General features: G+C 45.4%; 1 protein-coding gene across 2 annotated transcripts in view; it reads left to right on the top strand.

The window, feature by feature from the left end:
• MAP1B (microtubule associated protein 1B) overlaps nucleotides 1-17,474 on the top strand; it is a 91,562-nt gene that overhangs the window by 49,112 nt on the left and 24,976 nt on the right. Inside the window, exons 1-2 of one of the 2 annotated variants that reach the window (XM_080682038.1) lie at nucleotides 13,516-13,993; nucleotides 16,935-17,017. Coding sequence is in view for 1 of the 2 variants with exons in the window: in XM_080682037.1 (XP_080538163.1) it covers nucleotides 16,935-17,017 (83 nt within the window). In the remaining variant the exon portion in view is untranslated. Of the gene's footprint in view, nucleotides 1-13,515; nucleotides 13,994-16,934; nucleotides 17,018-17,474 lie in introns of those variants that run through there. The other variant, XM_080682037.1, reaches the window with a different exon arrangement.

Here is a 17,474-nt window from a genome sequence, read left to right as displayed (position 1 = left end):
GATACTGTGTGTCTCTTGGCAAAACTAATATGATTTATACAATGAGTGTCTGAACTGGGGAGAAAGGGAAGAACCATAAGTAGAGGCAGAAGTATTTTTTCCCCTATGAAGTCATTGTCAACATGACAATTTAAATATCTTTTCATGTCCTCTGAGATCTTTTTGTGGTGTCTCACTTGGAAAATCTTTGATGGGAGGCCATGACATGATGGGCAGGGCATCTTCTACACCCCCCCCCCCCCCGCCCGCCATACCCCCCATTTCTTATTTCTTGAGGAGAGATGAAAATAAAATGGTGCTAAACAAAAGGAAAATGTCATTAAAAATAGAAACTTAACAACACAAAACAAAAAACCAAAAGTCAAAAGCTCTCTGACTTCCTGAAGTTACATGTATTATATTGTGGCCATGCTTCTGAACTATTTCTAAAGAAATATAAGGCTGTTCACATCATTCTTGTTTCCTTCCTTAGATTCTATCACCTCAGCAGAGCCTACAGGCTTTGCTATTTACATGTATTGTGAGGGAACCAACACAGTAGGGACTTAGGAAATATTAAATCATGGTCATTAAAAAACACTTCCCTTTGCACTTGGAGACCTTTTATGAATGCACAGGGGTGGAATATTAGCTGCAGCACAGTGAGTGTTGCTCGGGGTGATTATGCTGCCAGGGTGAAGGCTTCCAGTGCAATGTATGAGGATTTTCATTAAATCCATCCTTCAGAGTTTGCCACGAGGAGTCCCTGCAAAAGCAAAACCTAGGAGAGCTGAAAGAGGGGCAACTTCCCAGACATTCTGTGTTAGATTAGAATTCCCTGCTTCCAATCCTTTTTTAAAAGAAGGGAGAATGTGTGACCATCTCTATGCCAACAGTTTTAGCCCAAGTGGATGATATTCCAGATTTCTGCCATCACTGACCCAAAAAGGTAAGTTAAGAATTAAATCACACTACTTCTCTGGTAGCCCATCTTTGGCTTCTAACAAGGAATCTAAGAAATATCTAGATGAAGAATCAAAGACACCTTTTATGTCACTTGAGATGATATCACTTCATGGGTGAAAGCAGCTGGGTCATGGAAATGCAAGGTCACAAGGGCCTCTAGGAGCCACCTCGGAATCTGCAGTCCTTTGGGGAGGAAAAGACTTGTGTGTCCAGCTAGCCACGCCTATTCCTGCTTCTGCTCTGCCATTATCTTGCTGTGTGACCTGGTCAAGTCATGTAGCCTTTCTTTTCCTATTTTCTAACTTGTGAACGTCCCTTATGATGATCTCACATATCAAATCCTAGAGATCACTATGTTGATACATGGGTGAGAGGAGTCTTGTCGGAGGAGTTGCTTATTGCAATGTCAAATGTAGTTATAAATCACTGAAATTTAGGTTGAAGGGGTTGCTAGAACAGAGGTTCTCAAATCTGCCTGGTGATCAGAATTGTCACTGGAGATTTTAAATCACAGACTTCAACTCTGGCTCTAGACATTTGGATTCAGTAGGTCCAGGTTGGGCTTGGCCATATACACTGAGTGGCCAGATTATTATGATCTCTGAATGCATAATAATCTGGCCACTCAATATATATATATATTAGAGGCCGGTGCATGAATTCGTGCATGGGTGGTGTCTGGCCAGCCTGGCCAGGGGGAGGGGACATGGGCGGTTGGCTAACTTGCCTGCTGGTTGAACTCCTGGTCGAGGGGACAATTTGCATATTAGCCTTTTATTATATAGGATATACACTGAGTGGCCAGATTATTATGCGTTCAGAGAGCATAATAATCTGGCCACTCAGTGTATAGTTTTAACGAACACCCAGTGCTTTTGATGCTCAGCCATTCTAGAACTGCTGACAGGTGCCACCAGCTCCTGGTTTCATGTCCACCTCCACAGCGGGGGTGGGAGGGTGGGGGGGCCTCACTACCTCATGAGATAACCAACCCTGTGTAGCAGTCTTTGGAAACGTGCCTTGGCTCTAAAGTGCCTTAAATTATCGGTTGATTGTATTTAAAACCCATGTTTTTAGGTAAAATACAGTCATTTATTTAATGACTAGATTGAATCAGGTACCTATTTTTATGAATAGGTAGAATCATAGCTTGTGTGGGATACATTTATGCTGCTATTTTAAAATATCTGACTATAACTTTTAGTCTAAATCAGTTCCTATTCCTGTCTGCCGCCTTTGCAAAGCCTCCTTTCAACCATTCTGCATCCATTATTCAATCAATATGACTGTTCTTCTCAAAACCTGGAACTACAATTTCAACGAGGGAGACTTTGTCAGCCATCTCCACTGATGAATAATAAATAAATGCCAAACATCCATATGTAAGGAAGCAACAGCTTCCCTCTTGAAACCTGATTTCTGACATCAGAGGCCTCAGTGCTGGCCACGTGCAGCAGCTCAGTGTGGTGTTTGCGACTGTAGCAGTGAGTGCCAGTTGCTCTGGGCACAGGGCTTTCTGGGAAATTCCCCAGAGGTGATATGTCACACCAAGACCTGAAGTATCAATAGGAAGCAGCCAAGTAAATAAATGGGGACAGGTGTTCTAGGCAGAGGGAACAGCATATGCAAAGACCCAGAAAGACTGTGTGGATAGATTGAAACATCTTGGCTATGGTTTGGCTAATGTAGGGAACAGTGCATAATTTATGAGCTATGTCCCAGCACTTTAAGACTTGGAGAGTTTTCCTAACATCTTCTTTCAGAGTAATAGTTTCTGTGGCTTCTACAGAGCCTCCTTACCAGGAGCACCACCATTTCATGATCCACACGAGAGTCCCGGGAGGTGAGGACAGCATGTGGACCCCTCTCCAGTGCCTGAGACAATCGGCCATTGGAATCATGGTGCAGAGCATGCCAGGGTCTTGTTACATGGAGGGCACCTGGGTGTAAACATGCATGCAATTTTGGTCCAAAGAGCATTCAATGCGGTCTGGTTCTCGCTCTCCCGCTGGACTGAGGCCCAGCGCTTACAGAGCGGTGTTCACTCCCTAGAAATTGCTTCCGAGCACCCAGAGTGCCTCCCCCATTGTCCCTGTGGCTCTGCGGGGGCTGCTTTCCGCTCCTCCACTGTCTGCGGTCAGCAAGACCTTGTGATAACCTGAGGCCAAGCGAATCCTCTGGGGAAAAGTCCAATAGTGACAGCACTTGTCTTTACGGCTGTCCTCTGATAATGTGTAAGGGAAATGCGAGCCCCAGGCAGCAGTAGCTGGCTGGGTTCCAGAGCCAAAACTGAATTAAAAACTCATTAAATACTTCGAGCCAGTCAAGCTGGCAGGGGCTGGGAAAGCAGAAGCAGAGGAAGGGGCGGCATCGCTAGTTGGCAATTGAAGGCTGTGAGCAGGACGAGGCCGGCCAGGAAACAAGACAAAACAGGGCCGACTTGCCTGTCACAAAGACTTGTTTTCGAGAACACTAGTTTGGTGCAGCTACATAATGTATGCTAATTGCTATATTTCCTTTTTTTTTTTTTTTTTCCAACGGGAAATGCTCGATTGTAAAGCTCTGAAACCAAAGAGGCCATGCAGAAATGCCAAAATGTAGACATTACAAAACAAAACCAAAAAAAAAAAAAAAGAAAGAAAGAAAAAAGAGGAGGAACAAAGGGAAACACAGGACCTGAATTTACAAAATGGCTTGGCACTCTGCTAACTCAGCACCTCTCTTCCATGCGGGCCTACGGGAAAGAAGTGAGCAGAGGCTGTGGTCTCCTGTGTGATCCAGCGTCTGGCCCATACATAGTCTGAAATTGATCAGTTGGATTTTTTTTAAAACTGGGAGCAAAATTTCACCTCTGGAAAGAATAAAAAGTTAGCAAGATGAAATCCCAGGATAGTTACTAGAACTTCCAGTAAATATTAATAAGAAAGTGTGAGCTGGTTTTTTCTCTACTTTTCTGGACAAAACACCGTAAGACTCAGACGCAGCCCTGGCCAGGGTGCTCAGTTGGTTGGAGAATCATCCCATGCAGGTTCGATTCCTGGTCACTGCACATATCTAGGTTGCCGGTTCAATCCCCAGTCAGGGCGCATACTGGAGGCAACCGATCTCTCTCTCTCTCTCTCTCTCTCTCTCTCTCTCTCTCTCGACGTATTTAATGGGTGACGATTAAAAAAAAATAAGACTCAGAGGAAAACTGAGGAGGGCACAGAATTGGCTTCACTTAACATAATCATCCATTAGTAGGAAAGACTCACTCAGAATGTTTTTCTACCTGTCAGATCATATAACTCTAGTGTTCCTTTTGCTGCCCTTGCACAACTGTTATTCTGTAAATCAAATAAAAACAGACTAACATATTAAAATAATGTTTTTTCTAATAAAGCTTATCTAAGTGCGCAGACATTTTATACTGGAAAAAAAATGGGCCAGGGGAGAGAAATATATTTTCAATTTTGACATCAAAATCCCAAGGGTGGAAGTATTGATAAGTGGACTTCTTATCTTTACCTTGATAACCCTTAATTTTGTTATAATTAAAAAGATGTAATTTATTCTTGAAAGCAATTTTATAGACATGAGACGTTTAGGAAATTTCATAATGGATTTGATTGGATCTGATAGGAAGGCAATGCAGATATTTTCCAGAACAATAGAAAAAACACATTAAAGCATCAGCTTATATCATGTAAGAATTATGAGGGGGGCAGGGGGAAAGGACATAAATTTAAGCTTCAAACCTGACCCAGAATCTGGGGGTCCTTTTGTCCTTGAAGGAGCTGGCAATCGGGAACAAGGTTAGATTCTTCTCTTGTTGGACCTCTGGACCTCAGATACCAGGTCAAGCTTACTCACCTCTCTGACTCCCATGACTCCCATCCCTGTCCAACTCTTGCTGTTCCTCCGATACCCTGAGCTATCCCGGGCTCAGGACAACTTCACTCTTGCCTCTCCAACCTTTAATTTTGAATCCATGCATTTTCCTGATATCTGAGTTTAAAGCGAATTGCGACTGCCCTCCACAGCCTTAGGGTGCTGCCTCACCTTTCTAGCTTCTCCAGTGACAGCCTCTATCTACTCCAAAACAAATGGGAACGCATTCAGTGTTCTTTCTGGAGCAGAATCAAATGTTCTTTCTTTCAGTCATACTCCAGAACTTCATTGGTGGAACCTGATTTAGTCCATTCTCCAGAGCCACCTTCCTTACTGTCAGCATTTTTACTAGGACAAAACACATTATTTTATTTGTGAGAGAGCAAAGAATAAAGCATCATAAGAACTTTGCTTAACATACGTATGGATAATTGCATGTATCCCAAGTGTATAAATACATAAAGAATAACCAATAGAGAATAATGCACAATAGGAATGTGGAACATGGTATTATGCATGCTGATTTTCTTATGAGAATCTATTCTCATGGAAATGAAAACCTGCAGATATTTGCAAGAGCAGATTTTCCCGGAATTTCCAGTTAAAGCCTTCCTCTTTAAACTCATTCTAAATCGAAATTTCAATCTTTCTTAGATGAAGATAGAGGAGGGCAGAATTTACTTGCCTGCTTGCCTGAATCACTTCTGCATCATAGGTTTTGGACCTTTGTTCTCAGGAGAGTTACATCTGATGGTTCAGAACACATCTCTCAATGTCTTGAAAATGCCCCTTAGTCAGAGTTGATTGAATCTGTCAGAAACATATCTCTGCTTGTTAAGTAAACATTAGCTAATTATGTGGCTCTGTACTTATCCCTTGTTTCCTACATCAAATTTTCCTAACTCTGCAGATGTAGTCATTCACCCACAGGCTCCTGGAAAAGATCAAGTATGGTACAGGGATATGCTGTGGCACGCCATTGATGGTGACCTTGTGAAGACCTTGTAGTTGAATATAAAATCAAAGTGAAACCTTCCTAATAAATGCCCTGTTTTAATTCTTTGAGGAATCATAAGAGGGGCCAAATGACCAGAGGCAGAATTCAATGTACTTGTGGAAAAAACAAAAACACAAACATAAACAATTCCTAACACTTTTGGACCCTTTTTTTTTTTTTTTGTCCTAATCACATAAAAAGAGTTAAACAGTATTTCCTTTTACTTATGTATGACAGTGGACTTCCTGCTAATGATGACACAGGCATATATTTTTTCAGATCCTTAAAGTAGATTCCTGATTTACTCACTTCTATAAGCTGAATTTCAATCTACTTAAATCCCACTTAGAAATTGAATGGGTGTCCATATTTTCAGTTGTCCTATTTCGCAAAACCATCAACACCTGCAAGCCTGTAGGTGGAACTTGACTCTGGGTCAACAGACAATACACACAACTGAGAGCAAAGAACAGGGACATAAGGAAAAGTCGGAGTTGGGCCTGGGCCCACATGTGGGTTGATTTGCCCTGTAGCACTAGCGTAGGGAGCCCCAGGTCCGTGAGGACTGCGTGTACTTTTCTGGGCAGCCCAAGCAGCCAGCCATGACCGGACTACACGGGCACAGTGAGGAAAGTGGAAATATACACGTGCTGAGTCCATCAGCATGTGCGCATGAGCCATATCCACCTCCCCCTGCTGAATGAGGTAGTAAATAAATAAACAAACTAAAATGAAAAAAATCACAGCTCCTTTGGGCTGGGCTAAGGCTTTATGCCAAATACTTTATAGATATGACCAGACTTACTCATACCGGCTGCAACACAGGACCCGAGTATCCATCCACCCTCCCATTACTTGTTACAGGTGGTGGCAGTGAGGCACCACTTCGGCTAAGACCAGATCTCAGGTCCCTTGAGCCTCCTCCTCCCGGGGCAGGGCAGGATCTGGACCCTAGGAAGTCCCTTCCTGGCAGCTCACCCAGCTGGTGGTGGTGCCCTAGACTGGCACGGCCACTGTTGGGTTGCATTGCCCCCTTGGGACTTTATTGGGCGAAAACCAACTCATGACATTTTTCTCTGGCCAGGGGCAAAGGGCTTCCAAGGGGCTGGTAATTATTAGATATTAGGTATGATATTTGTTATGTCAGCTCTTTGTATTTTTCTTTTCCTGTTTCCTTTTCAATAGCCAGTACCAAAAGGATTAATTTGACTTTTGTTTTTAAGGCAGCTGGCTTTGAGGCTGAGTAGTGTGATGATTTGGTTCTGAACATTAACAGACGAGGAAGAAAGGTCAACCGTTTGTCTGGATTTGATCAATGACTGGAGTTCGATGGCAAATTAAATGTCAGATAAAACTGTCAAATAATTAGGGAATCAATACTTACCGGGAAAAGTTGTTTGAGCCCTTAATGACCACATTGTTCCCAAGGGAAATAATTCTAGCAGTATGTTCAGACACTAGGATCGCATCACATAAAAACAACGTGAGGATGATTTTAAATAAGGTGACTTACTATGTTGTTATCGATGAGTAGCGTATTCATCATCTACCCTGTCTGGCTTCTCAAAGAAGGCACCAGAACCATCGATATCACGGAGAGATTGCAGACATGTAGCCTCAGGCCCCACCCCCGCCTCCTGAATCAGATAGACCTTCTGAGGGTGACCATTCCTTTATCCGCACCTTTAGTGAGCAACTCAGGTGATTGTGGGGCATATTATGTTTTTTTATTTTATTAAATTTATTGGGTGACATTGGTCATATATTATGTTCTGAGAACTGCCAGCCTACACTCTTTTTCTTCCACCAGGCAGTTGTCTCCCAGACAGGAAATAAAGCCAGGTCCACAGGCTAAGCACTGTATCAGAGCAGTGGACATGTAGGTCAAAGTGAGTATGTTTTGAGTTGAACTTGAAAAGCAGATAAGAGTTATTATTGGATTAGGTAATGTCTTTGGAATATTCTGCCTCCACTCTCCTGTATGCGGAGGTGGGTTAAGTTTGCAAATCAGGACAGTACTGAGGTTCTAGGTCACCTGGGGTTGGGGGTGAAGGTGAGCAAAGAAGGCGTGGGACCATTATTTTTCTCATGCTTTTCTCCATCACCTTCATGGGCTTTTCCCTGCTTTTGCCCATCTTTTATTTATTTCTTAATGTTTTTAGTTGATTTTTAGAGAGAGAGGAAGGGAGAAGGAGAGTGAGAAACATTGGTGTGAGAGTGAAACATTGATTGGCTGCTTCCTGTATGCCCCCTACTGGGGATCGAGCCCGAAACCCAGGCATGTGCCATGAGCTGACCAGGAATTGAACCAGAGACCTTTCGGGGCACAGAACAATGCCCAACCAACTGAGCCACATACCGGCCAGGGCTGCCCATCCTTTACATAATGGTGTTTCCCAAGACTGCTCTCAGGAAAAGTCTCTTTCTGTGTTCTCCTAGACCTAGAGCATCACCTGAAAATACGCTGATGCCTCCCAGAGCTTGTGCCTCTGGCCCAACCTCCTGCTCAGCAGCAGACCCACACTCTGCCTGCTTGCTGGGCAGAGCCACTTGAATCTTCCACAGGGACCTCAAACTCAACGTGCCCCAAACCAAACTCATTGTCATCTGTCCAACATCCTCCCTTTTAAAATGGCATGTTAACTAAGAGCCTGGGCTCTGGGCACTGACCACCTGGGTTTCCATCCTAACTTCACTACGTACTTTCTTGGGCAGTTGCCTAACTGCCTTATGCCTCATTTTCCTCATCTGTAGGATGGGACTGGTGCTCTCCTTATGGGCTTAATATGCAAATTAAATGCGATAACCGCATTTAATCAAGAACATAGGCCAGGGCCTGACCCAGGGCAGGTATTCAATATATTTTAGCCATTTTTATTATTCACTAGAGGCCCAATGCATGAAGATTCATGCAAGAATGGGCCTTCCTTCCCCTGGCTGCCAGCACCGCCTTTGCTCAGGCCGGAGCCGCCTTTTCGCTTTCCCACGCTGCCCAGAGGCCCGGAGCGGCGGGGGGGCAGTGCAGAATGCATGTGACGACGCAAGCGTCCTGCCCCGCCCCCAGCCACTCAGCACCTGCATATGCAAATTATCCCACCATCTTTGTTGAATTAATTTGCATATTCACTCCTTATTGGCTGGTGGGCGTCGCAAAGGTACGGTCAGTTTGCATCTTACTCTTTTATTAGTGTAGATTCCTTTATCAAATATTGACTGAGCTCTCACTGTGTATCAAACACTACTTCTGACTTGCATTTCCCAAATTAGACACTGTCAAACTCTTAGGTCTCCCCATTAAACTATCTTTTCCCCAAGATAGGGAAAGCATCTCATTCATGTTTTAATCTCCAATACTGGTTTATGAAGGTAGCACTAATTTGCCTGAAGTCAACTCCAGGAAACTGGCCTTTGTAAATAATTCACATCATCTTAACAAACAGGAAATACAGCATCACTTAGGAAGGCAGGAGAAGACCAGTGAGATTAAAAACATTCTCTCAAACTTCTTTTTTCCACTCTCTTCCACGCTAACCCTTGTAGGCCTGGGTTCTCATTCCTCTGCTTTGAGGACTTTAAAAGGGGGTGGGGTGGGGTGTGGGGAGAACATAAGAGAATAAATTAGGCTGGAGAAAAACCCTGAAGAGAGGATTTAGAAAGAGGGTGCGATGAGAACCCTGCGGAAAGAATCAGACCTATTGTCACCTGGCATCACCACACCCCTCCCACCCCCCCACAAGTTCTCCTGGGGTGAGCATTTGGATCAGGAGGGGATGTGAAGTGCAAAATGAGCCTCCGTGTACCACCCGGGGCAAGGCTGCCCTGCCTGTCACGTGAAGGCTCAGTTTGTCTCTGCCTGTAGTGAGCACGTTCAGGACAAGGAGAGAACCTTGGAAGTCTGTGGTATTTTAGTTGTTTGCTTTTCTGGGCATCTACAAGACAGAGGAATATAAATCAGAAGATGGCAGAGAAACCAAGGGAAGGATGGGTGGAAGGACTAGCAAACACGTGAAAAACCTAACCAATGACAACAAAAAGAAAAACTAGTTAACACCAGGAAATATAGAGAAAAATAGGGGTAGGTGCAAATTCCATAGCAACTAAATTCTCTGTAACAAAAAGACATCTAAGGTAAAAGAAAAAAAAAGTCTAATTCCCAAGCAATGATCAACTTATCACAGTAAAAAAGTTTTTTACCAAGTCTCCTGATCTTGTTATAATGGAATTTCAGTTCTTATTCTCTCGAAAAAACTAGCACTGAACATTTGGAGAGCTACATGACACGCAGGGACATACATCAGAGATGAAACAAATGCAGAAACAAAATTTATTTCCAACAGAAAAGAAACACCATTTCCAGGAATCTGGGGGAAAGTGGGAGAGAACTGGGCTCTGATTGTTCAGTCGGAACAAAGAGAGACCTGGCCTCAGGGTGCATGTGGGAGGCCAGCGTGCCCTTGGAGTGGGCAGCGATTCAGCAGCATTGGCTGACCAGTGGCTGACCCGGCTGCATGTTTACCTCTTACAAAGGGGAATCTTGGCCTCACACCTTGAAAACCCTTATTTTAATCAGGAAAAGATGGAGAAAAGAATAGTGTCTCAGCCTTGGTCATGACTGGCCACATTCCGCTCTCTCAGCCTGTGAGGCCTTGAGCAAGTCACTAGAACTTTGGTTCATGAAGAGGGCATAGTAATACTTGTCCCCACCACTTCAGAGGAATGTGAGGGAAGACTAAATGAGGTACCATCCAAGGATAAAATGCTCTCTATACGTGAAAGGTTTCCTGCTGTGTTCATAACAATGGGCTCCCCTGGTGTTCAGAGAATGAGGAGCCCTTACTAAACACCGCCATGCATTCACCTGGCACCTAGCTATAATTTTGATCCAGGTAGGACAGTAAAGGCACATGGAAGGTGCTCCAACGTGTGTGTGACCTGAAAACCAACATGTTTCTGTGGTCTTTCTACCCATGTCTCCTGCTGCCTCTGGGACAGCTTAGGAAGGGCCCTTTTTCCAGTCTCAGGCTTAGAGCTGCAAGAACAGACAGATGTGACAGGTAACAAGTTGATTTTGATGTGTGGGGGTGTCGGGTATGGGAAATCAAACTCCCTCCACCCAGGAGTTTTACCTCCCTGGAGGGGGGATCTGTACAGTCTCGGGTAACAGTTGACTTTCGTGTTCTCTGCCGCCACCTGGTCTTTGGGGACCTGTGTAACCAGGAGATAGCAAGTCTCCCAGCACCGGTGTTTCCTTGCAGACGCCAGGGGCTAAGTTGTCTAGTCCTGCCTCGTGGTCATCCCTCCCCCAGGTCTGGAGTGATTTCTTGTGCCAGGGAACAAGGGGAGGCTTCTGTGAGGCCAGGCTCCTCAGCCCTCCACCTGGTCCCTCCTCTGAGCCCTCACCCGGGGCACCTGGGAAAGACCTGCTGATTGTGGTCTCCCAAAGCCATGCTCACGCCCCTCCCCGCTGCCCCACGTCGGTCTCTCTCTGTTTTTCTTGCTTAGAGAAATGATGAGGTGGGATAGAAGGAGGCAGGGAGACCATGCAGGTTCTTGGGAACAGGCCTTGGTGCTGCTTGTGAGGCTTCCTGACTTGCTCCTGCCCTCCAGGAGCCTGGGAGACCTTGTCCCAAGGCAGGGGCTGGGCCAGGGCCTGCTCTGGGCCTGGCCTTGGTTGTGAGGGACGGAGAGGGCACCTGTGAGGGCTCCTGAAGAAGAGAGCTTCACTAGAAAACTGCTGATGCGGGTGACTCTCCCTCCACACCAGCACCCTTTCTCTTCATACTTGCCCCACCTCTTAGCACACTTGCTTGACATTATTATGTGGATTCCTGCAGAAAGGAGGCTTGGTGTTATTACAAACAAGAGACTGTTATGAAAAGCTGCTGGGAGAGTTGCTAGTAATTAATGTTTAGTTCCAGCACTGAGAACTTGTCATTTCTTGCTGTCATCCATTTATCTGAATTTTAGCTTGGGGAGTGTTTATTGCATGTGGGATTGGAGGTAAGATGTTTCCTCTTTGCAAATCCACTTTGGTGAAGAGGCAGAGTTGAAGAACTCTCACTGCTCTCATTTTCCCTCCCTCTCTCCCTCCCTCCCAATGATGACAGACTTTAATGTCAGCGCATTTTGTGCTTCTGACTTTTAGCTAAATAATCCTAGTCCTTCATTACCCCACACATTTCCCTTTCTAACTCTACAAACTTCTTTAACCCCAAGATTTCTGCTTCTTTACATTGGAAGCTTTTCTAATGCTGAGTCACAATGTCAGATGCCTTTTCCAAAAAGAATCCACTCTGGTTCCACCTGGGCAAGGGCGGTGGATGAGGATGGGGCAGCGGCGGGAGCTGGTGGAGTCGGGGGCAGGGATAGGTGGGTGTGAGTGAGGGCCCTTCTGCTGGAGGCCCAGCCATGACTCAGTTCTGGTCACCTCCATCCATATGAGTGACTCGGGATCCCCCTCATCTTCTCCCTTCCATACTGAACACCTGCCAAAGGCTTTCTTTTTTCTTCAATTCCTATTTCTGGATTATGTTGCAATATATTCATTTTGCAGGCAAAGGGAGTTATAGAAATAAACTTATGGGAATAGAAATTAAATATTTATCCTTAAGACATACAGAGTTATCGTTCACTTGAAGACAGTTTAAAAGGTTTTATTTAGCATTACTAGCTATTATTATCGTCAAGGGCTTTCCCCCTTTCTCAGCGCAGCTGCAGCGTTTGGTCCAGCATGCTCTCCGTTGGGCCAGGCTGTTTCATTCAGCAGCTGCCTAACTGGGCTGACAGCTTTGGGTGTTGCTGTGGCCCCAACAGAGATGTTACAGCCTCTTTAGTCACTGTGTTCTGGGCTGATGGGTGTGGGAGAGAAGGGTCAGCTGTGTAACAGAGAAGGTGCCAAGTTTGCGGAGGTTTGGTTATGGCTGTGCCTCAGGACTGGGTGACTGTGAATCCAGCGGTGGTCAGGGTCTTCATTACATTAAATGCATATTAAACTGTGAAGAGACCCCATAAGCATCCTAAAAAATATATACCTAGAAAATAACATTTCGTTTTAAGAGATTTCAAAGTCACCTGAATATAGTAAAACATAAACCACTAGAATAGCCCAACCTTAAAAGACAGATTCAATGTTGAAAAAGGAAAAAAGTCCCAGCAATAACTGAAAAATACAGGCTTATTGAGTTTCAAGCATGGCCTTTTCCAGTATATCGACAAAAGTCTCATTGTCTCCAAGGACCATGCTGCCTCAGGGGGTCCCCGACCATCCTCTGTTGTTTCTAAGGTGGAGCAGGCCCATTTTTCTGTGTCACATAACATCCCCCCCATCCCCCCTGGGATGGAGCCTTCACAATTACACTGCGTTTGTGGGGGGCCCTCAAAGCCTGTCTTATCAAAGCAATGATGACAGTCATTCCATCTCAAACCCCTGCTTTTGCCTCCCTCAGACCGGTGCTGAGAGGAGTTACCTATTCACCGGGCTGCCTAGTGGTTCCCCCGTGAGCTGTTTCTGTAGCATGCGATCTATAACGGCAATGGTGGAGAGAGCGGCTGCAACTGGCTTGTCTTTCTTTCCTGGGAACTTGTTCTTTGAAGCAATTGAATGAGACCTTTTCAGGCGGGGGTGGCAGGCGGCCTCTCTTCAGAATGCCTGGCCTGCTTCCCAGTGTGAAACATTCCCCAAATATGCAACTTTGTAAGCGTCCAGGCAGCCAGAGCTCAGAGCAGCCTGCTGCCAGAGGAGCTGGCATCCCATGGGGACACAGGGATGGGGGCACAGCGCCCCGGCCCCTCTGGCAGGCCCTGGGCTTGCCGGATGCCAGGAAGGCCCGGCCCCTGGTTACGTCGTTGGGAGAAGAATCTGGCCAACAGTCGGGCTGTGACAAGAGCTTGAAGCTTGTCTCTCTCTCTCTCTCTCTCTCTCTCTCTCTCTCTCTAAATCCCCTCCTTCATTCAAATTCAATCCTATAAAAAGGCTTTTGTTGAAGGAGCAGCCATGGTATTTTGGTGCGCGTCTGTGTCAGTGTTTCCAAAGATGGACAGAAAGAGCATCCTCCGTTGAAATCCTGTGCAAACAGGTCTGAAAATTGACTTGGAAGGAGTAGAGGTCACAGCCACTGTCACATGGCATTTGTTTTGTTTGGAAGTGATGAAGCCACAGAGGAAAGGAACTCCTTGTGGATGGTAAGAAGTCCCCTGCCAGGGAGTGTCCGAGGAAGGGCATGCTGGGTGGGCTGAGGCTCGGGCCGGCTGGGTTGTGGCTTAGATGTGCATCTGGAAGGATGCAGTTAGCAGTTGGGGCAGCGTGGAGATCACTTAGGAAAGAAGGGGGCTCTGATTCCTTTACCATCCCTGGGGAAGGAGCCACGTCTGCTTTTGTGGGTTCTTACAGTATCCTACAGCAATGACTACAGTCACTCTGTGGCATTATGCTGTCTGAAAACAGGTCCAAAGTTTGATCAAGGAAACAGCCTTTCATGTCTCCTGGGCTTTAAGCTTTTGCTTAATTTTGTCTCAACTTAGTGCCTTTGAAGCCCCTGAAGTCTTTGTTTCACGGAGGCCACTGATGGAAGGACTTAGAAAGGAGACAGTTTGCTGTTTCGCTGGTTGTCATTTTATCATTTGCTTATTCAATTGGATGTTCTTTTGCGTGAGCTTTAAATGCATATGGTTGTCAAAAGCAAAAGCAACCAAGCCAAGAAGCGATGTCCAGCAAATTACAGACTCCGGCATTCACAAATGAACGTTCTTGCCTATGTCTGAGTTGAATTATTTTTCTTGAGGCTCAGTCCTTCGCCTGCTCCAATTGTGTGACATTGTTCTGTTTCGGGGTTTCTGTATTTTCAGGCTTTGGGAGTAAAGGATCACACACCTTCTCTTAAATTTACCCTCTTTTATGTGGGTGTCCTGCCACCTTTGCTTTTTTTTTTTTTTTGCTAATATTCTTCTCCTGATGCTTCTTGCTTCTTTAAGCACATTTCTGATTTTATTCCTCTGGATTTTCCCTAGCTCTTCCTTGGCATTTAACGCCTGTGCCTTGTTCGGGTCCTGGCTCGACCACTTACTGGTTGTGTGACTTTGGGCTAGTTAATTGTCTTCTGTAGACTTCATTGTCCTTATAGTAAAAGGGGACATGGCACCTCAATTCTTGAGCTCTTCTGGGGATTAAGTGAGTTGGTACATGTGCAGTGCTTAGAACAGTGCCTGGCATCATTAATGTTTAGTTTGGGCTTCTTCCATGTCTAATGCGGGGTCTACTGGGAAATGTTACAGTTAGGAAAAAGAAGACAATGGAAGGAACAGGCTTGATGATGCAGTGGTGGTATTTCATCATGCTGCTATTTCCATAGTAGTGCTAGTCCCTGATGAGATGAAGGGGAAAAGCCCTAACTAAGCTGTGTATCCTGGACTGCTTTTTTCCTGTAACCTCTTTATTGAGATTCGCGTACCATACAATTCACCCATTTAAAGTGTACTATTTAATAGGTTTTGGCATTATTACATTATTAATTGTTTAAGTTCTGGTAAAATATATAGAAAACATAAAGTTTGTCATTTTAATCATCTTTAAATGTACAATTTAGTGGCATTAATCACATTCACAATGTTGTGTAACCATCACCTCTATTTCCAAAATTTTTTCATCACCTCAAACAGAAACTCTGCTCATTAGGCAGTGACTCTCCAGTCCCTCTCTCCCAGCCTCTGGTAACGTCTAATTTGCTCTCTGACTCTACAAATTTGCTTATTCTAGACATTTCATGTAAGTGACATTATACAGTATTTGTCCCTCTGTGTCTGGCTTCATTTAGCATAATATTTTAAAGGTTCATCCTTGTTGTTGTATGTATCAGAACTTCATTCGTTTTCATGGCTGAGTAATATTCCTTTGGTTGGGTATACCATATGTTGTTTCAACCGTGGGTGGACATTTGGTTGTCTCCACCTTTTGGCTATTGTGAATAATGCTGCAATGAACATTGGCATACAAGTATCTGTTCAAATCCCCACTTTTAATTCACCTAGGAGTGGAATAGCTGGGTCATATAGTAGTTCTATTTTAGCTTTTTGAAGAAACAACATTTTTCCTGGAAAACAGTTACTTTTTGGTCATTCTCTCTTCTTATATCTCTCCTTTGGTATCTCTCTCCCTGAGATTCTATTCCATTTCCTCCCATTTATCCAAGTTTCGTTGTACTTCAATCAGCACACATGTTCTTGTCTCCCCTCCCAACCATGTGTCTCCCTCTCATGTGCCTTTCTTTGTCCCTCATCGATTGGCAGAGCATATATCACCCACTCTGGCCACACGTCGCCTGATCCCTTTCATCTCATTGTCCAAGGAGCGGGGAGCCTTTGTAGGTCATCCATAGGCCTCAGTCCACTTCGGCTGGTTTTAGCCACAGGATGCCCTAAAACCTCTAAGGTGTGGGAAGTCAGGGGTGTTGGAGCCACAAACACTGCAGAATTCCAGCCCCCCTTCAACAGGCTTCTTCCTTCCCACAGCACCTTGCTGTGTCGTTCCCTGTCCAGCAGGAGAGTTTTTCTCCACTTTTCATTTGCTCACAGTTTCTCCACTTTTCTATGAGCAAGAGAATTAATGAATGAACACCCCAACAGACTGTAAGCCTGCCTCAGACAGCCATTCTGCTTGTTGGGCTAATTGTTAGCCGGGGTTTCTGGATGTCATTCATTTCACAATAAGGCTCCTAATTAATCTCAGCACCGTTCTCACCAGAAGAAAGGCTGATACGCAGAAACATCCCCAATTACCATGAGAAAGGAAATGTCAAGAGCCCCGTTGAGTTTTCCTGGCATCCACCCTTGTCTCAGATGAAAATTGCCATTAACCCACAGGCAGGCTGGCGATCAACCTTGAAACCGAGGGGGTGATGAGAGCCTGAGGAGCCCCGGACCACACAGACCCCATTCCTGGAGGAACCTGCGGGGGCCTGCACCCTCTTGTTTAGTAACACCGATTGTGTTTCCCAAGACGACGTGGAGAATCCTGCTTCAGTGCCTCGTCAGAAGCAGAAATGCTTCAGCTGCCCCAGAAGCAGGCGGGGCGGTTTTAATCCGGAAAAGCTAAAGGTCTCCTCTTTTGTCTGTGTTTTTGTGCCTGCAGGACAAAAGATCCTTCATCACCGAAGTGACGTGTTAGAAACAGTGGTCCTGATCAACCCTTCAGACGAAGCAGTCAGCACTGAGGTGGGCATTCAGCTCTGCGGGGTCTGGGCAGGGCCTCACACAGTTACAGGACCCAGCTGACAGGAGGCACTGGGGCAGGTGGCGGGAGAGGGAGAGGGGAGAGAAAAGTTCTTGGTCCAGGATGCTGGGTCCAGTCAGTGGCTGGTTCTTTGTGTCAACACCACTCCAGACTGCCCTTCCCAATAAGGACAAAGTGGAAGAATGTTCTGGAACTGGAATATTTCATTGAGGCTGGTGGGTAGAAATCTTGTGTGTACATGGAGGGTGTGCTGCTGGGATGGACTCTGCTAGGGTGCAGCAGGGGAAATAGATGGCAAGCCCTCAGCCTGGGACATCCAGGACCCAAATTTGAAGAACGGCATCTCAGATGTGAGCCCCTTCAGATCCATCCTGCTCAATCCCTTATCACTGTTGAGAGTCAGGGGAGCGTGGCGGTCAGGAGCGTGGCCCATGGTGC

Source organism: Plecotus auritus (genome assembly GCF_963455305.1).
Source record: "Plecotus auritus genome assembly, chromosome: 7".
NCBI classification, from domain to species: Eukaryota; Metazoa; Chordata; class Mammalia; order Chiroptera; family Vespertilionidae; genus Plecotus; species Plecotus auritus.
This window is presented reverse-complemented; position numbering and strand designations above follow the sequence as displayed.